General features: G+C 57.7%; 1 protein-coding gene across 2 annotated transcripts in view; it reads left to right on the plus strand.

Moving 5' to 3' along the window:
* UNC5A (unc-5 netrin receptor A) overlaps positions 1 to 20,392 on the plus strand; it is a gene marked incomplete at both ends in the record, with an annotated part of 62,615 nt that overhangs the window by 37,927 nt on the left and 4,296 nt on the right. The window contains 8 exons of one of the 2 annotated variants that reach the window (XM_080717568.1): positions 11,597 to 11,818; positions 15,065 to 15,208; positions 15,451 to 15,554; positions 15,647 to 15,827; positions 16,383 to 16,550; positions 17,057 to 17,221; positions 18,845 to 19,033; positions 19,142 to 19,444. In XM_080717568.1, the coding sequence (XP_080573694.1) occupies positions 11,597 to 11,818; positions 15,065 to 15,208; positions 15,451 to 15,554; positions 15,647 to 15,827; positions 16,383 to 16,550; positions 17,057 to 17,221; positions 18,845 to 19,033; positions 19,142 to 19,444 (1,476 nt within the window). The remainder of the gene's footprint in view (positions 1 to 11,596; positions 11,819 to 15,064; positions 15,209 to 15,450; positions 15,555 to 15,646; positions 15,828 to 16,382; positions 16,551 to 17,056; positions 17,222 to 18,844; positions 19,034 to 19,141; positions 19,445 to 20,392) is intronic. The other variant, XM_080717569.1, reaches the window with a different exon arrangement.

The raw sequence follows: 20,392 nt of genomic DNA on the forward strand, positions 1-20,392 counted from the left end.
CTTGGCTACTTAGTGAGGCCCTCTGCAACTCAGTGAGACCCGGTTTCAAAATAAAGAATAAAAAATAGAGCTTGGAGGTCAAATGCCTCTGGGTTCCATCCCCAGACCCACACACACACACAAAAAAAAAAAAAAAAAAAAAAAAAAAAAACAAGGGCTGGGGACGTTGCTCAGAGTACCCCAGTACCACCAAAATAATAATGATGATGATGGTAAGAAAATCTATGTGCATAGCCTCTATTATTGCTGTGAAGTGTGTGTGTGTGTGTGTGTGTGTGTGTGTGTGTGTGTGTGTGTGTGTGCACGCAGATGCACACATACATTGTGGTTGTGGATAATGTCTCCCGCCAGCCAAGGGCAGGTCACTGTGGCCCCTCATGTCCCTGGGCTCGGGTCCCTGTCCTGCACATCTCAAGAAGCCGTAGCTCCCAGACTACCCCTGGCCCCAGCTCCTGCTGGACTCACATTAAACCAGTGAAATATGAAATGCCACCATATCAGGCACAGGGGCTTTAATTAAATTAATTGATGGCAACATTGTAAAAATATTGATGGGTCATAAAACCGGTGGTAGGTGATGCTGTTGGGTGGTAGGTGATGCTATTTGTCATCCGTGGACTCGCCAGGGACCATCCCTGTGCTGGAGGCGGGTGCGCCTGTGCCAGGCTGAAGCCGGGCATTCTGAGACCTTGCAGGAGGGGCCAGGGGGCCGGGGGTGGGGCGAGTGGTGCTCTAGTGGGCCATCTCCGGGCTCAGCTGGCTGGGGGCAGGGCATTGTCCTCGGGCGTCTGTGACCTGTGGCATCTTCTTACTTAGCCTCTAAGTTTACTGGCTAACGACATGGATGGGAACCGGGAGGGAGGAGCCTTGGGAGCCGTCCTCCAGCCTGCAGGCCAGTGCAGCAGCCTTTGACCAGCCATTGGTTGCTGTGCGACGCTCCCCCGCGCCCCGATGTCCTCACTGGGTAGACAGGAGGACCCCCCCACCGCCTGCCTCCGTGTTCCTGGTCCCCTGCGGCCACCTCACATGGTCTCCTGCTCTTCAGGGAACTGTGCCAGAAAATCTTTTGTGTCTGTTTCAGCCGGGGCTGCCTCACGCTCTGGCAGAGTTCTGGGCCTGACCAGGCCTTGTGCCAGTGGTGGGGTGGGGGCTGGGTCAACCGCCCACCCACCTCTGCCAAGTGGGAAGCGGGGAGGCCCCACACACACCATCGCCGCCGCCACCACCACCCAACCAAGCCACAGCCCCACGCTGCACACCAGCACGAGACCCGAAGCAGGAAAAAGCCTGCCTTCTCTCTTCTTTACCCCCCCAGCTCTCCCTGGGCTCTATGACCACATAATTACCCTGGATTCCATTCTATTTAATTGCAGCTTATTAAATTCTAACCAGCCAATTATCAGCCACAATTACAGCTTAATTCAGGGACACAATAGCTATTTTATCGTTTGTTAATCAAATGCTTATTTAGACCTCAGTTTTATTAACTATTTCTCTGGCCAGAGGCAAGGCCCCTCAGTAGAAAGGGGGCCCTGGGTGGGGCCCCGGGAGCCTGTCCCCGTCACGGCACTCTCTCCTGAGGAGCTTCTGAGCCCCCTTGCTGCTGGGCTTGGGGGCTCCTGGCAATGGCAGAGGTGTCACACCCGGGGTGGGCACGGACAGAGATCCGGAAGACTGGGTTCGCACATGGGTGCGCTCAGCACGTGCTTTTGAGCGCCCGCCCTGGGCCAGGCTCCCTGTGGGTGTTGGAGCTGTGGACAGACATGCTCCTTGCTGCTTAGGGGAAGAGGAGAATGACATAGAAATGAGATGGCTTGAGGTGCTGGCAGGCGCAGGAGGAAAACAGGCCCGGAAAAGGGGCGGGGCTGGATTCCCAAAGGAGGTGGCATCGTAGCTGAGATCAAGGGACTAGACAGGGACAGCTGTGGAAGGGCAGGAGGCAGCAAGTTGTGGGCACAGGAGGGGCAAGTGCAAAGGTCCTGTGGTGGAATGAGCTTGGAAGATTGGAGAGACCTCTATAGCAGTGCACAGGGCGGGTGGCAGGTGAGGCCAGACGCTGGCCAGGAAATGCCCCGTCCGCCTGCCCTGAGCCGGCCCCAGCCTTTGGCAAAAGCCCATCTACCTTTTGTTAGCTGTATGACCTTCAGCAAATCCTAAGCCTCCTGCCCCTGTCTTTAAAGTGAGAGGCAGAAAGGAAGGAACCAAACACAGCTGCTGCCAGGTAGCACACTGGCGGCCCCGCGTGCGGCGCCGTCGCGTGGCTGGGGAGGTGCTGCCGCGCCTGCCCCACTGTCCTGGTGGTTCGGCCTCTCTGCGTGTCCTTGTGGCACCTGTGTCTGTCTTTGTGACCGGGCCCCCGGCGCCCGCGGGGAAAGAGGGTGACTTTCCTCCAGTCTTGGGAAGGTGGCTGCTGCCTCTGTGACACTTTAACGTACACGTTACCATGGAAACCGGAGTGCTGCATACACATGCAGGAGCGCCAGGCAGGAGCAGCCCTCCCTCCGAGGGACGCTGAGAGGCTGCCCCCAGCCCAGTGACCCTGCCTCCTGCATGCTTCCAGGAGAGGCTGCCACTGTCCCCTCCCTCATCCATTCAACACACCCCAGACCAAAATAGCCTGGCGCCTGACCTGCCCCTGCCCTCTGGGGAGTCCTGTGCTATTGGGAGTGACAGCCAGTGAGACAGATGGTCAAGGGACAGATGGAGGGGCCAGGAGGAAGGAAGCCCCGGTCCTGACCCCACCTTGTCCTCACGGAGGGTCAGCCCTGTTTGTGCCATTGTGTAGATGAGGATGGCGGAGCTGTAGAAACCCATCTGGAGCCGGGTCACAGGAAGCCTGGGAGCAGCTGCTAGGCAGCACAGAGGGTGTGTGTGTGTGTGTGTGTGTGTGTGTGCGTGTGTGTGTGTGTGTGTGTGTGTGTGTAACTGGGGCTTGAACCCAGGAGCACTCTACCTCTAAGCTATATCCCCAGCCCAGCCCCACCCACCCTTTTTTTTTTTTTTTTTTTTTTTTTTTTTGGAAACTGTCTTACTGAGATACAGGACTTTGGCTCAAACCTGCAATCCTCTGTCTCAGCATCCCAAGTACTGGGATTGCAGGTGTGCACCACTGTGCCTGGCTAAAATTGTCCCTTTTTTTTTTTTTTTTTTTTTTGCAGTACTGGGGATGGAACCCAGGAGCATTCTATCTCCAAGCTACACCCCCAACCCTAATTTTTACTCTTTATTTTGAAACAGGGTCTGAGTTGCAAAGGGCGTCACTAAGTAGCTTCTGAGGCTGTCCGTGAACTGTGATCCTCCTGTCTCGGCTTCCCAAATGCTCGGATTACAAGTGTGCTCCACCACGCCTGGTTCTTTTTTTTTTTTTTTGGTGGCACTGGGGGTGGAACCCAGAGGCTTTCTACCTCTGGGCCATACTCCGAGACCTATTTTATATTTTACTAGGAACAAGGTCTCACTAAGTTGCTGAGAGCATCACTAAGTAGCTGAGGCTGGCTTCGAACCAGTGTGATCCTCCTGTCTCAGCCTCCCAAGCACGGGGATTACAAGCGTGTGCCACCATGCCCAGCTTGCCTGGTTCATATTTTAAAAATAGTAACTCACCAGTGCAGTGGCCCATGCCTGCAATCCCAGCTAATTGGGAGGCTAAGGCAGGAGAATCACAAATTTGAGGCCAAGTCTGGGCAATTGTCTCAAAATAAAACAAACCAATAAAAGGCTGGGGAGACAGCTCAGTGGCGGAACACTTGCCTACCACAGTTAGGCTCCTGGCTTCAGTCCTAAGTGTGGCAAAAAATAAAGTAAAACAATAATAACTCAAGCCGGGCGTGGTGGCGCACGCTTGTAATCCCCGCACTTGGGAGGCGGAGATAGGAGGATCGTGCAGGTTCGAAGCCAGCCGCGCTGGCTTAGGAAACCCTGTTTCCAAATAAAAAGTATAAAAATAGGTCTGGGAGTGTAGCCCGGAGGTAGAAGAGCTTCCAGGAACCCAGTACTACAAATAATAATAATAATAATAATAACTCATATAGCCATCTCAAACCACAAGGATTCAAGTGGCAGGAGAGTGCAAATCCCCATTGCCTGGTGTGTCCAGGAGCCTGGACTGGGCCACCTGCACCCCTTGCCCCCCATGTGCCTGGCGGCTCTCTGCCTCATCAGCTTCCCCTGGAGGCTGCATGACCCCATAGCGGGGTCTCTGCCTTCCCAGGGTCTAGCACTGACACTTGAAAAAGTTCAATTCCCAAGCTGGGCATGGTAGCGCATGCTTGTAATCCTAGTACATGGGAGTCGAAGATGGGAGGTTTGCAGGTTCAAGGCTAGCCTTAGGAACTTAGACTCTGTTTCAAAATTTTAAAAAAGTAAAAAGGTTGAGAGTGTAGCTCAAAGAAAAAATGCCCTTGGGTTCAATATCCAGCACCCCCCCACACACACACACACACAAAGAAGCCACTTTCCAGCCAGGCATGGTGATGCCCACCTGGGATCCCAGTGCTCGGAAGGCAGGGACAGGAGGATCACAAGTTTGAAGCCAGCCTTAAGAGACCCTATTCGACTTGGTGAGACCCTATTTTAAAACAGGAAATAAAAAGTGTGTGGGGATGTGGCTTAGGGGTAGAATGCCCCTGGGTTTAATCCCTAGTACTACACATACATGAAGAGTCCCCTTCCTTTCCCAGTGAATTGGCTCCTGGCCAACTGGGAGTACATCGTGCTCCAGCCCTTCGTATCTGGGCTCTGGTCCTGTTCCAGGGAATGAGGCTCAACATGCATTCAGTAAACACTCTCTGGCACTTGCTGTGGGTGGTCACTGACCAGGGGACAGGCAGGAGACGCACACCGTCAGTCGCTGCCCGCAGGCACTGCATGTTGTCTGAGGACTCACTCCTCGGTGGTGGTAGATCCAGTGAGGCTCCTGGGATTAGCCCTCCTGTGTTGGGAGGCCCCCAGCAGCTCCAGGTCTCCGAAGCCCATCTCTCCTGTCAGGGAGACTGGGCATCTGTGTGGAAGCCGGGCCATGTGATCTCCTCCCGGGCCAGAGATGGAGTCGGCCCACCTGGCCCACAGAGCGGCGGGAGGCAGGGCCGGGAACAGAATGTGCATAGCCCACGGGGAATGGCACGTAGTCAAGATGCCCCAGGAGGGGGCACTCAGGCTGTAAGCCAACAGGGCCTCGAATGCCACGCAAGGGATGTGCACACCGTCCGGTGTCACTTTCTCCTGTCTCCGTGTGGAGTGGGGACACGCAGGCCCCAGTGGACCTACGGAGCAGAGCGCATGGAGACCGGGGTGGCCGGGAACAACAGGCTGGAGAGGCACACTGGCTGACCGCTGTGCGCAGCGCCTCCTCGCCCCATTCCAAATCTGGGAGGTTTCCCAGGAACCTGGGAAGGCCACTCACCATCCTGTCCCTCGCCGCACCCCCACACCAGGCCGGGCTGTCGGGGGAAATGAGGGGTGAGGGGAGCGCTCCCCTCTCCCGGCTGCACGAGGCCAGGGCCACCCACACCCAGCCCTCCTCTCCTCCTCCCAGGGACTGAGCCTTGCTTAGTAAAGACAACTTCATTAATAGCTTGATTAATCACACCTCATATTTTCATGGTGCTTTTAAAAATAAAACATTTGAAAGCATGTTCACACCCACCCTGGGTCTCTGCGCTACACAGGCAGGTCTTATCCTCCTAGACGACAGGTGAGAAGAGTGGGGGTGCTCATCCTCAGAGAGTGGCATGATCTGGTGTGCCTGGGGCAGCCCAGAGCAAGGGGCCCTCTCCCTGCCCAGGACTGCTTGTGGGCACTCCGCCCTCTCTTTGGGCCTCCCCACAGAATGAGAGTAAAAGGCAGATCTGAGAAGAATTGGGGGTCAATGAGTCACTCAACCAACACTCCACATCCAGGCCAAACCTGGGCTCCTGTCCCTTGTAGTTCAGGCTGAGATGAGAGGGGCAGCATGGAAACATATCCACCCCAGCCCTGCATGTGGCACTCCCCCAGTGGAGGCTCACTCCACCAGGGGCTGCCGACACTCCCGGGGGGCCAGGCGGGTGGGTCCACATTCCCTAGATGCCCAGCAGCCGCCCCGTCCATCTTTCCACTGCTACCCTCCACCAGGCCCCTGCAAAGGCCCCCACGGCTTCCCAGCTGCGCAGTGAAATCCCACTCCTTGCTTGATCTGAAGGGCCTTCCTCTGACTTCTGAGTCTCCGGCTCACTCCACTCCCGGCTCACTCCACTCCCACTGGCCTCAGACAGCTCGCTGCTTCCTCCTGCCGTGGGGGCCTGGTTCTCCCCCTCCCTAAGCCACTCTTCACCCAGCCTTGGTGCGAGGGCAGGTGCTGCTCTGACGCCCTCCCGAGCCTCGCACACACCCTTCCTGAAACATTTTCCCCTCTCCCTTCTTCTTCATGGTACTGGGGATTGAACCCAGGGCTATATCTGAGCTACACCTCCAGCCCCTCTTAGTTTCTGTTTAGAAACAGGGCCTTGCTAGGTTCCTGAGGGTCTACGTTGTTGATGCTGGCCTTGAACCTGTGCTCCTCCTCCCAAGTACTGGGATCACAGGTGTGTGCTCCTGCACGCGGTCCCCCAACACTTGAATTTTGTTGCTTTTGCCTCCCCAAGCCTCTGAGAGCGGGCCCGTGTCTGTCTTGCTCGTGGCTGTGTCCCAGGGCCCAGAACAGTTCCTGGCACTCAGCAGGCCTTCAATAAGTATTTGTTGAATGAATGAATACATTTCAGGTCATGGAGGAAGGTGGCCTCTGTCCCGGGCTCAGCTCTGGCCAAGGTCCCTTACTCTTCACCTCATCTGCGTTCCTTCCTTTCTCTGCCTCCCTCCCTTTGTCCCCAGCCTCCCCTCATGAGCATGTGCACTCTTTCTCCCTCGCTGTCCCAGAGAAGACACCGGAGAAGGGCTTGGGACTGCTAGGATTGTCGCTCCCACCTCACTAGGACAGCCTCGGCAGAGGCAGAAGCTCCCGCTGACTAGGGCAGCCAGTCTTCTCCTGAGAGAGGCAGGGCCAGGCGGCCTGCCCAGGCTCACCACCACCTGGGTTCTCCAGTCGGGGCCTGGGCCGTCCCTGCAGCCCTGTCTGCAATTCCTGGGGGCCAAGAGCCCATCAGGAATTCACTAATGAATGAAAGAAGTCAGCAGACGAGGTGGCACACGCCTGTAATCCCAGCACTTCGGAGGCTGAGGCAGGAGGGTGCAAGGGCCAGGGATAGCTCAGAGGTAGAACACTCCTGGGTTCAAGCCCCAGTATCACCAAAATAAAACAAAAATGGAAGGAAGAAAGATGTCTCCTAGCTGGATTCCAAGGCTGTGGCTGGGCTGCATCCTATGGCTGTGAAGACCTTGACTGGGGTGCACTGGAGGAGCCTCTGGGAGACTAGGGGTGAGCGGGATTCAGGGGAACCCAAAGCCACTGGGCCTGGGCCTGCCACTTCCTGCAGCCCTCGGAGCCACCGCGAGGTGTGTCTGCCCTGGCAGTGTCTCGCCACAGCCATCCCCTGAGCAGCCCAAGGCCACAGCAGTAGGCGCCCAGGCCCAGGCTGCAGTTTCTGACACCTGCAGTAAGCCCTGCGCTGGACAGCGGGGGCCCAGGGCTGGGCAGCCTGGCAGAGGGGACAGAGCCTCCTGTTTTTCTTCCCTGTCATGGGAGCTGCAGCATCAGTGAAGAGAGGCAGCAGGTGTGAGGGTGGGGAGAGTAAGATGGGTGTTTCAGAGTGGAGAGTAGGGGAGGTGGGGAGCGGGCACCCAGGAGGCAACAGCGGCCCCTGTGGAGGGTGGGCTGGGGCAGAACAGGGATGCCAGCCAAGGCTGCTTTGCCCCATCCTGAAATATCCCTGAAAACCAGGCAGACAGTGGAGACTTTGAGCAGGCCCAGCATGCCGCGGTGAGGAGCCGGGGGGCTGTGGCGCTAGAGCACTCCCAGGCCGTGTTGCGAGGGTCACGGTCACTTGGCAGTGCGTGTGCACAGCTGAGCGCTATCCTTGATAAACAAGTAGGGGAAGCCGGGCATGGTGGCGCACACTTGTAATCCCAGCATTCAGAAGGCTGAGACAGGAGGATCGTGGTTCGGGGCCAGCCTCAGCTACTTAGTGAGGCCCTCTGCAACTCAGTGAGACCCTGTTTCAAAATAAAGAGGAAAAAAATAGGGCTGGGGGTGTAGCTCGAAGGTAGAATGGCCCTGGGTTCCATCCCCACTGCTGCTGCTGCAAAAAAAAAAAAAAAAAAAAAAAAAGGATTCATGTAAAAGAGAAGTAATGATTATGTCACAGTGGCCAGCGCGGGGCTGGAAGTTCCCGCAGTGAGCGGCCTGGCTGGGACCTGAGGGGTGTGTGGGTGGGCGCGTCACAGCCGCAGACCACAGGATGTCAGTCACAAGGCGAGCCAGGGGCTGAGGGTGGAGCAGCCAGCTCTGGCCGCAGCCTGTGGTCCCTAGAGGACAGCACAGGACCCGAATCTACCACCCACCCGTGGCCTCAGAGTGTCCTTGCTAGAGGGCACAGCTGCAGCCTGGAGGCCACCCCTGGGGCCACCTGATAAATGCCCCCAGAGGTGGGGGGCCGCGCCAGTGTGGCCTGGCGGAGGCCCTGGAGAAGTGAGCTATGTCCCTTATTGGTCACAGTACATTTATTTTTCATTAGCAGTTAAATGCAGACATGAGGGATTGTGTTGGGTTCAGCGGGCGGCGGACGTGAGCAGTGCTTGGCGTGCTGATCGATAGGGAGGCCGGGCGCACCCTCTCCTGGTCCCTGGAGGGACCCGGTGGGGAGGGAACTCTGCCCGCCCAGCGCCCCTGGGCCAAACAGCCTGAGCACCTGTTAAGGGGCTTGGCGGGAGCAGACAGAGAACAGTGCTGTGCCACGGGGTCCACCACAGGCCAGCCTGTGCGGGTGCCCCTCACGCTCACAGCCACCCTCAGTTGAGCTCTGCCTGCGCCCCCTAGGCCCACTGCCTGCCTCAGCAGCTGCCCAGTGGCTGCTAAGACCTTGAAAAGCAAATGGGGACTTGGGAGGCTGAGACAGGAGCATCGCAGTACCTTAGCAAGACCTTGTTTTAAAATAAAAGCAAGCCGGGCGTGGTGGTGCACCCTTGTAATCCCAGCATTTGGGAGGCTGAGACTGGAGGATTGCGGTTTGCAAACAGCCTCAGCTACTTAGTGAGGCCTTCTGCAACTCAGTGAGACTCCGTTTCAAAATAAAGAATAAAAAGTTGGGCAGGGGGTGTAGCTCGGAGGTCAAACGCCTCTGGGTTCCATCCCCAGACCCACAAAATAAATAAATTAATTAATTAATTAATTAAAAAAAAAAACAAGAGCTGGGCGTGGTGGTGAACATTTGTAATCCCCGTGCTTGGGAGGCTGAGACAGGAGGATCGCACAGGTTCAAAGCCAGCCTCAGCTACTGAGTGAGGCTCTCAGCAACTTAGTGAGACCCTGTTTCCAAATAAAATATAGAATAGGTCTGGGAATATAGCCCAGAGGTAGAAAAGCCCCTGGGTTCCACTCCCAGTACCACAAAAATAATAAATAAATAAATAAATAAAGGAAGGAAGGAAGGAAGGAAGAAAGAAAGGAAGAAAGAAAGAAAGAAAGAAAGAAAGAAAGAAAGAAAGAAAACGAAATAGGGCTGGGGGTGTAGAATGCTCCTGGGTCAATCCCTAGGGACGCAGGGAAACAGAAACACAAAAACCAAATGAGAGCAGGATGCAGGTGAGTGGTGGAGCTGGGGGCATGTGTAGAGAAACCACAGGAGGCTGGGGTTGCTCCCAGGGCTCCGGAGGCGGTGCCTGCTCTGTCAGCCCAGGCTCAGAGCCCTGAGCCTCGGGGCTCAGCTTCCCTTCCTTGTGCCTGCGCCCCAGTCCTGAGCCTGAAACAGCCAGCCGAGGGGCTCAGGGTGGCTGGGGAAGGTGACCTTCATTCTCACCAGCTTCACTTGCCCTTGGGTTCATTTCAGAGCTGTTGCAGGCAGGCCAGAGGGGAGGTCAGAGGAAATCTGGGGAGAGACCAGAGTCCATGTGGGTTGGCGGGAGAGGGGGAAGAGTCTGGGCGCCCTCCAGAGGAGGGTGGAGACCCAGCTGCTCACAGCCCCTGCCCCGCTGTGGCAGGGATGCCCCCCACCTCAGCTGCTGCCCTTGGCCTCCCAGCCTCCCCCTGGCCACACCGTTGTCATTTGGTCCTCCCAGGAAGCGAGCACGGTGGCACTCACCTGCAATCCCAGTACTTGGGAGGCTGAGACAGGAGAATCTCAGCAATTTGGCGAGACTCCATTTCAAAATAAAAAATAAAATAGAGCCAGGGGGTGTAGTTCAGAGGTAGAATGCCCCCCCGGGTTCAGTACCCCGTACCAAAAACAAGAACCTCAAGAACCAGGCACCATCACTCTCCCCATTTTGCAGAGGATGAAACAGGCACGTAGTGTGCCCAGCTCCCCTGCCCCGTAGAATGTCCCAGAACATACCCAGGCACCCTTCAAAGTCATTCTCGAGGTAGAGGGTGGATCCCAGCAGGGAAGAGCGTGTCCTCCTGCAGTAGGTGTCCGCTGGGGGCGGACCCGGGTCCAAAGCCCGGGGAGTTTAGGCTTCGGCTGGGAGGCAGAGTGGCCAAAAGGCCAGCCGTGTGAGGGGCCGCCACTAGCCTCCCCTGGGGCTGAAATGACCGCCATTTCAGATGGCAAAGCCAGTGATACCCCAGAGTCACCACAGGACTCCCCAAGGTCACTGCTACCACGGAGCAGGATGGGTCTTGGAAACCCACATTTTTTGTGGGTTTTCCCCTTCTTTACGCCCAAAAGTCTCTATTAGTTGTCAATGTGTATTGGGTATGGGGGTCACTGCAGCCCTGAGAGACCTGGATGGCTGGGGGCCTGTTTGGTGGGCGGCTGGGGAGCAGAAGCAGAGGTGCCCCCCCTTTCCGCTGCCTCATCTCAGGAGCCCTGCTGGCCGCAGACATGTCGACTGCTCTGGGGGTTTTATCTCCACCAGTGCCTCAGAGCCAATTACCTGTGTAATTAGCAACAAATGACTTGTGGGATGGTTGTGGGTTTTGGTTAAAATTAGAAGGAAGCAGGTCTCCTTGAAGGGGTGGAAGTGGCCCAGGTCCCCCGGACTCCCAGACAGACTCTCCTGCTCCCAGGCTCCCAGAGCTGCCTCACAGCCCCTCCCCACACAGCCCCCAGCGCTCGCTGCGCCCTGGGCTGCCGCTGCCTCCCTCCCCCCATTCATTTTGTGTTTCCTGAGCACCTGTGGCCCCAGAAGAGCCCCAGAACACCAGATGAAGGCTGCTGCCCTCCCCGCAGGCCCCCCACCCTCTCTCCAGCATCCCCTGCACCTCCCAGGGCGGGCCTGGTCCTCTGCCGGGTAATAATGAGCCTTCTCTGCCTCCTAAGCGCCACTTCCACCCTGCTGTCATGGTGGGTCACCGCAGTCTTCGGAAACCCAAGGGCTGCTGCTTCCGCCCTTTAGCAGAGGACGCCGAGGCTCAGAGAGGGCATCCGGGGGCCCAAGTGTGTCCAGCTGGGGCAGCTGAGCTCGCGCTCTTCTGCCTCAGCCCATCGCAGGCTGGCCCCACTCAGCCTCCCCCCTCGCCCTGCCGCAGGTGCCCAGCAGAGTGCCACGGTGGCCAACCCGGTGCCCGGCGCCAACCCAGACCTGCTTCCCCACTTCCTGGTGGAGCCCGAGGATGTGTACATCGTCAAGAACAAGCCGGTGCTGCTGGTGTGCAAGGCCGTGCCCGCCACACAGATCTTCTTCAAATGCAATGGGGAGTGGGTGCGCCAGGTGGACCACGTGATCGAGCGCAGCACAGATGGGAGCAGCGGTGAGTCCGGGCAGGGGGCTGGGCACGGGCGCTGAGGGAAGCCTGCCAGGGACCCGGCTGCACCTCCTGCAGGAGCCTTTCCCATGCCTTTATGTCCCCAGCCCAGAGGCCTTCCCTGAGACCCCACCCTCACAAGCTTGGGGGCAGTAAGGGAAACCCTCCACTCCCTATAACATGCCCAGGGGCTCTCATCAAAAGGTGGCGAGAGGGGCTGGGCACCGGGGGCAGTCCTGTGAGACGTGTCAGCAAAGAAATAGGACTCAGAATCAGGCATGGTGACCCACACCTGTAATCCCAATACGAGGCCCATAGGCTCCAGACCAGCCTCGGCAACTTAGCAAGACACTGTTTCAAAATAAAAAAATAAAAAAGAGTTGGGGGTGTAGCTCAGCTAGAGTGTCCCTGGGTTTAATCCCCAGTACCAGCGGGGCATGGTGGCACGCGCCTGTAATCCCAGTACTTGGAAGGCTGAGACAGGAGAATCACAGGTTTGAGGACAGCCTCAGCAACTTAGACCATGTTTCAAAATAAAAATAAAATAGGTATGCCGGGTGTGGTGGCGCACGCTTGTAATCCCCGCCCTTGGGAGGCAGAGACAGGAGGATCGCGCAGGTTCGAAGCCAGCCGCGCGCGCTGGCTTAGGAGACCCTGTTTCCAAATAAAAATGTAAAAATAGGTCTGGGAGTGTAGCCCGGAGGTAGAAGGGCTTCCAGGAACACCAGTACCACCAAAAATAAATAAATAAATAAATAAATAAATAAATAAATAAAACAGGTATGAGATAAGTCCAGAGGTATAATGCCCCTGGGTTCAATCCCCCCACAAATACCCAAATATTCAGTACCACATACACACGAAAAACCTAACAATGGTAAAGTGCTCAGAGGGCGTGGGTCCCCATGACCCAAGAGCTCACTGGCTCCCCGCCTGCTTCCTGCGCCTCTGCTTACTCATGCATCGATTAGCATGCTCCTGAGGACCCGCCCTCCCCGCTGGGGACACAGCCCCCAGAGAGAGGCAGGCAGGTGGGGTAGCCTTTCCGCAGGGTTGAGGCTGTCTGGAACGCACAGGGAGGCTCCTCAGGAGAGGTAAACTAAGGAGTAGGAATAGATCAGGGAGGGAAGAGGGGGACGCGCAGCGCTGGCAGGGACGCGCAGCGAAGGCCTGGAGCAGCCGGCCAGCGTGTGCGCAGGGCTCACAGGGAGGGCGCAAGGATGCAAGGGGACAAAGTGATATCACTGTCCTTGGGACCTCAAACCGCATAGCGCAGTGGGCACAGCGGCGCACACCTGTAATCCGGTACTTGGGAGGCCGAGACAGGAAGATCGCAGTTTGTGGCCGGCCCAGCCTCGGCTACTTAGCGAGGCCCTCTGCGACTTAGCGAGACCCCGTTTCAAAATAAAGAATAAAAACTAGGGCTGGGGTGTAGCTCAGAGGTAGAATGCCCCTGGGTTCCATCCCCAGCACCAGTGAAATCAGATAAAGGAAGAACCGTAGGTTATAGGACATGGGGGTGGGACAGCGAGGGGGGGCACTGAACTTGGTGCTGCGGTCCCCAGGATGAGCTGTCTGGATATTCCATGACGCTGCCGAGGAAGCAGGGGAGACAGAGCCCCATCTACACCACAGGGCACCGAGGGACCTGGCCTCACAGACCAGATAAAGTCCCAAGTTCAGAATGTTCTGGGGGTCTCCCACCCCTAACTCCAGAGAGGAAGAAGACAGGGGAATGAAACCTGCCTCTATCCACAGCTCTTCCTCAGGTGCCCTAAGTCTGCGTGCTTGACAAGTAGCTGGTGCCCAGGGCCACTCAGCTTTGCCCCCCAGAGGGCATTCGTGGGGCAGCTTTAGTGAGTAGAGGCAGCACAGCAGGATAAAGTACCTGATCAGTGGGGAGGTAGCCCAGCAAAAGTAATCGCAGCCTAGCCAGGTGGTGGTGCAGCCCGTAACCCAGTACTTGGGAGGCTAAGACAGAAGGATCGAAAATTCGAGGCCAGCCTCAGCTACTTAGTGAGACCCTCAGTAACTTAGCAAGAACTTGTTTCAAAATAAAACAAATAAAAAGGGATGAGGGTGCCACTCAAAGGTAGAACATCCCTGGGTTTGTCCAAGGGTATCCCCCAAAACTAAAAAATTTCAACAAGTAATCTTAACCACAGGCGACCACCCCTAACCCCTGTAAGAACCGGCCAAGTAAGAAGAAAATCTGGGGGCCCAGTGAGAGGGCCAAGGAGACTCTGAGGAGGGCTCTGGGAAGGGGTCAGGGAGAGACATGTCAGAGAAATTAAGAGAGAAAACAGTCTTCCAGCGCTGGCTCCCTGCCCCCTGCAACGCAGCCCTAATTGAATTTCTCTGTTAACAGTGGAAACACATTGGCTGCCCACCTCTCTCCCTCTTTCTGATAAGCCAATGACCCGAGGGAAATTGGGGTCAGGAGGAGGAGAAATTGGAAACACAGTCTTTTCTCACTCTGGGGACACTAGTTTTGGCTGGAGGCCAAGGGAGGGAGGAGGGCTGGCATCCTTCCGACTGTCAGAGGGGCCCAGCACCTGGCACATCCCACTGTCTGGGCCAAGGTGTAGCAGGAGGTGAGTCCAGCCTGGAGGGGCCCCACCCCAGCTGAGCTGGGCAGGTCAGCCCCAGACCCCTAACCCCGGCCAGCTCCCCCGCCAGCTGCCGCATCCCCTTCCCACATTGGACCTGGAATTGAAGCCTGGACCGTGGATTCAGACAGCCCTGGGTCCCTACGACAATCAGTGCTCTCCACACTTGCTTCCTCAATGATAAAACAGCCCCACACAGGGAAACCCTTGCTAGGTCCCGGGGCCTCTCATTCTAGAGGCTGTGATTGGGTTGTTATTAGCTGTTATCATACTATCAGCCCTCCAGGGAGGTGGACAGACCCTTCCCCAAGCTCTTGTACCCATCGCATCCCAGGGCTCAGCCTGTTGCCCATGCCTTCTGCCTGGGGTCTTCGGAGACCAGAACCTGTTGCCCAAAGTCCCACCAGAAGCGCCTTTAGGAACATTTCTGTCAGTGACTCCGGAGACTCTGGTATCAGGTAACAGAGTAGAAGGAATGAAAGTTCTGGAAACTCTAAGCCAGGACTTCAGGAGACAGACATCAGCATCCCCTGGAGTTCCCTCCAGGCAGAGGGTTGCCCCCAAAGTCCACTCCCCTGCCATGGTGATACAGCGTGCCACATGTCAGGGACGGGGAGGCTCAGGCCAGCCCCTGCATCCCCAGGGCTGCCGGCCATGGAGGTCCGCATCAACGTCTCGAGGCAGCAGGTGGAGAAGGTGTTCGGGCTGGAGGAATACTGGTGCCAGTGCGTGGCCTGGAGCTCCTCGGGCACCACCAAGAGTCAGAAGGCCTACATCCGCATCGCCTGTGAGTCCCGGGCCAGCTCGCAGAGGGTGGTGTCACCAGGAGAGAGGGCAGCGGCTCCTGGAGGAGGGGACCTGGTCAGAAAACCTCGTCGTCCAGCCCCGATGGGTGGAGGAAGTCCCGAGAGACACTGCCCAGACCTCCCCGTGCCTCTGACCACTTGGCACCCCTCCTGCCATGTGTCATCGCCCCTGTGGACCAGGGAATAGAGCCCGCCAGCCTGGAGGACACTCTTCTTCTTTCAGATTTGCGTAAGAACTTTGAGCAGGAGCCATTGGCCAAGGAAGTGTCCCTAGAACAGGGCATCGTGCTGCCCTGCCGCCCGCCAGAGGGCATCCCCCCAGCTCAGGTGAGGGGGCTCCAGTGCCCAGGGCACGGTGAGCGGGGCTCCCAGGTCTTGGGTTCCCCAGACTGCCACACTGTGGCTCGCTTTCCCACCAGGTGGAGTGGCTCCGCAACGAGGACCTGGTGGACCCAGCCCTGGACCCCAACGTGTACATCACGCGGGAGCACAGCCTGGTGGTGCGGCAGGCCCGCCTGGCCGACACGGCCAACTACACCTGCGTGGCCAAGAACATCGTGGCCCGTCGCCGCAGTGCCTCCGCCGCCGTCATTGTCTATGGTGGGTCCCAGGGCTCCCTGGCCATGGGTAGTGAGTACTGAGGTGCCAGAGCAAGCGACGTGCGGCTGGCAGGGAGGAGAGAGGTCATGAGCTAGGGCCAGGCGGACCAGACAGTGGCCTGACGAGGAAGGACAGGACAGGGCTTGCACGGCCGCTGGGAGGTCAGAGGCGCCTGGGCAGAGGACTGGGACAGGTTCTGGATCTGCGGGCAGGGGGTGTTATGCAGAAGGAGATGAAGGGGCAGTATGGGGACCTCGGGAAGGCAGCAGATCAGCCCCTGCACCCCTGAGTCCCAAGTGGCCCTGGGCACCCGCAGGAAGAGGCTGGGGTCCAGGCTGGAGGAGCTCGTGAGCCGCAGGTCAGTCGGCTGTCCTGAGCACATGCCGGGCCCAGGGCCAGCAGGCATGGCGTGGCCTCCCTCAGGGACTGCTCTCCCAGCACAGCGCGGCCCACCCACTTCAGCTACGGCCCCTCTGCCCTCACGGCCTGTGCCCTGGACCCGCATGTGTGAGGAAGCCCCCGCTCCCTGACCCCAGTCCTTCTCTGTCCGCCCAGTGAACGGTGGGTGGTCGACGTGGACCGAGTGGTCCGTCTGCAGCGCCAGCTGTGGGCGCGGCTGGCAGAAACGGAGCCGGAGCTGCACCAACCCGGCGCCTCTCAACGGAGGCGCCTTCTGTGAGGGGCAGAATGTCCAGAAAACAGCCTGCGCCACGCTGTGTCCAGGTACCAGCGGCCACCGCCTCCCGCATCGTCCCTCACCACGCCATCTCCGTGCCTCGGCTCCATCGTGCCCACCAGCCTGCCCCCCCCATGGCTCCATCCACCTGCCTGCGGCACAGGGCCGGGCTCAGTGTGAGGTGGGGGTCAGGGTGCAGTGTGTGGTTGGAGTCAGGGCTCAGAGCTCAACACAGGGTCTAAGGTACAATCTGAGAACAGGGTCTAGGGCTCGGCCTGGGGCTATAGGATCTGCCTGTGCCAGGGACCCAGAGGGTCACTCTGTGACTGTGAGCCCTCACTGCCCAGGACCAGGACGGCCTCCCTGGCGTCATCCGCGCCTCCCCATCATTAGCATGTGTCATCAAGGCAGGCTGGACAGTAGACGGCATGCAGGTTGGTGGGCCTGGCCCTGCCTGGTCCCAGTGCCCAGCAGGGCCACTGGCAGACCGCCCCGGGGCCAGCTTCCCAGCTGACTGCACCGTCTCCTCTCTGCCTGTCTGTCTCTCATGTAGTGGATGGCAGCTGGAGCCCGTGGAGCAAGTGGTCAGCCTGTGGGCTTGATTGCACACACTGGCGGAGCCGTGAGTGCTCCGATCCCGCACCCCGAAATGGAGGGGAAGAGTGTCAGGGCGCTGACCTGGACACCCGCAACTGTACCAGCGACCTCTGTGTGCACAGTGAGTCATCTCTGCCCCCAGGTCCACTTTGATTTGCACTGATTGGTCCTACCCACCCCTGGGGAGGTAGTGGCTAAGGCAGTCATTCCCCTGCCACAGGCCACATCCTTCTCCAAGCTCAAGACCTTTGGGGATTCCCCCTCATCCCTAACTCACACGCACACATGCCCACGTGTGCTCACCACCTCCCACGCCTCCTGAGACATGCACTGATTTAAATTTTGACTCAGGCACCCCTCTATCCCCAACCAAACACCTGTCCCAAAGCTTTGCCTCTACCCTGTCCCCCAAGTGCACACACAATCCTGTGGGGATACAGGGCTTAAGAGGCCTGTTAATTACAAGGCCATAACTAACAATTAAAGATCTCTGTTGGATTTTTTTTCTCTAGAATGCACCTTCCCCCATTCTTTCAATTAAAAACCTAATTATCTGTGTCAATTCTTTTCTGATGGACATTCCTTCCATTATGCAAAACCTTTCTAAAATCAATGTAGCTTCCTCCAAGCAGTCAATGCTCCCTCCCTGGCCCAGTTCCAGGCCTGGGGAAGGCAGACAAGGAGAAGGGTCCAGGGTCTGGCCACAAACCACATTAGAAGCAGATCCTTTGTGTATTAGTCTGTTTTTCATTCCTATAACCACATACCTGAAGCTGTGAAATTTGTAAAGAAAAGAGATTTATGAGCCAGGTCTGGTGGTACACAGCTGTGATCCCAGTACTTGGGCTAAGGCAGGAGGACCACATGTTCAAGGTCAGCTTCAGCAAATGGGCAAGTTCTTTAACAACTCAGCAAGATCCTGTTTTAAAATAAGAAGGACTGGGGGTTTAGCTGGGAGGTAGGATGCCTCTGTGTTCAATCCCCTGTGCCCCCCCCCAAAAAAAAACAAGGAAAAGGTTTTTGTTTGTTGCTCACGGTTTTGAAAGCTGAAAGTCCAAATAGCATGATGTTGGCTCTGACAAGGGCCCTCGTAGCTACATCACTCGTGGCAATGTCATCAGAGCAGGGATGCCTCAAGAGAGAGAACATGGCAAGACAGGAAGCTAGAGAGAGGCCTGGGAGGAGCCAGGCTTGCTCTTTTATAACTCTTTTGCAAGAACCTACCATGATCCCACAGAACTCCTTAATGCCTTGTGAGGGTCGGGCCCCAGTGACCTAAACACCTCCCATGAGGCCCTGCTTCTTAAAGGTCCCACCACCTCTTCACATCACCACACTGGGGACCACCCCTCCAACAAATGAATGTTTGGTGGACGTATTCAAACCAAGGGAATCAGAGTCAGCCCGGCTACCCTGCTCCGCAGAAGAGCAGGTAGTGGGTTCACCCTAGCAGCCATGGACCGAGCCATCTGCCCTGGGGAAGTAGTTCTTCCCCTCCTCCATTTTCCTGGCAGCAACCTCAGACTGAATCTCATGCCTGTGCAGGTGTGAGTTGCTCCGAGTCACAAACAAGGTAGTGGCAAGTACAGGGCTAGAATGTCCATGTGCTGACGCCACGCTCCCTGCCAGATGTCCACTGCCGAGCAAGGGCCAGTGCCAAGGGGGGAAGACCTCGTCCTCCTGGGTATGGGCCTTCCCAGCCCCTACACCCTTGCCTCTCCCAAGGCCACATTCCCTCTTGCAGCTGCTTCCGGCCCTGAGGATGTGGCCCTGTACGTGGGCCTCATAGCTGTAGCCGTGTGCCTCGTCTTGCTGCTGCTGGTCCTCATCCTTGTTTATTGCCGTAAGAAAGAGGGGCTGGACTCGGACGTGGCCGACTCATCCATCCTCACCTCAGGTTTCCAGCCTGTCAGCATCAAGCCCAGCAAAGCAGGTGAGGTGACCCCAGCCCACAACACTCCTCCCTGAGCCCCCATGCCAATTGCTGCCAAGGCAGGGAAGCCCTGGGCACTGCTCCCTGAATCGGTCTTTATCCCTGCAGACAATCCCCATCTGCTCACCATCCAGCCAGACCTCAGCACCACCACCACCACCTACCAGGGAAGTCTGTGTCCCCGGCAGGATGGGCCCAGCCCTAAGTTCCAGCTCACCAACGGGCACCTGCTCAGCCCCCTGGGTGGTGGCCGCCACACGCTGCACCACAGCTCGCCCACCTCGGAGGCCGAGGACTTCGTCTCCCGCATCTCCACCCAGAACTACTTCCGCTCCCTGCCCCGAGGCACCAGCAACATGGCCTATGGGACCTTCAACTTCCTCGGGGGCCGGCTGATGATCCCTAATACAGGTAGGGAGGACCCCTGAGTGCCCCAGGGAGCTCTGAGAGGTAGGACTTTGTTTCCCTCCTGGAAGAAGATGGGTCAGCCCAGATGTTCCTCAGGGCCTCTCGGCCCTGGAGTGGCCAGGCCAGCAAGGAAAGACCACTAACTTTTGGAAAGAAGCCAGTGGCGGCTGGCGGTAGGCAGCTGCCCGCCTCTTGATGTGCACGTGGAGCAGTGTCCATTTGTCTGCGCAGCCAGCCAGCCTCTGTGCTGGGCCCTGGGCCCAGAGGTGGGACAGCTGCCTCCCCAAAGAGCTTACAAGTGGAGACTGCAGAGATGAACGCAGAACCCAGCGGGTCTAGACAGGGCCGCGCAGAGCCCCCACTGTACCCTGGCTTCTTCCCACCACTTTAAAAAACCCTGCAGCAGGGGCCCCAGCTCCTTGTTAGATGACCTGTAGCCTCTTTTTTGCCACTTAGGAGAAACTGCCACAGCCTTAGTGAGGCTGGCCACTCCATGCTGAAATGACCCCCGTGCCTGGACTTTCTTGCCCTCTTCAGCTGCACCTGGTACCTTAGTGCAGGTGTTCCTCAGAGCTCCCTCCTGGCCCCCTCTCCCCAAGCCCTCTCACCTACTCTGCGGCTTTAACTGCCCTGTCTGTGCTGAGCGCCCCCACTCCCACATCCCCGGCCTGCAGCTCTCCACTGCACCAAAACCACGCACCCAGCTGCCTCCCAGGCAGCTCCATCTGATGTCTCCCAGCACCCCAGATCCCTTGTGCCGAAGACAGAACTGTCTCCCACCCGCCCCTGGAGCGGCCCCCTGCCCGGGTTTCCCCAGGTCACAGCCAGCACAGCCTAGTTGCTCAAGCCAGACACTGGCGGGGGGGGGGGGGGGGCTTGACCCCCTGCTCTTCCTCACCAGCCCCTTGGCTCCATGCCAGCCACAGGCATGCCCGGGTCCCACGTGCCCTC

This window comes from Muscardinus avellanarius (assembly GCF_963383645.1).
Source record: "Muscardinus avellanarius genome assembly, chromosome: 1".
Taxonomy (NCBI): domain Eukaryota; kingdom Metazoa; phylum Chordata; class Mammalia; order Rodentia; family Gliridae; genus Muscardinus; species Muscardinus avellanarius.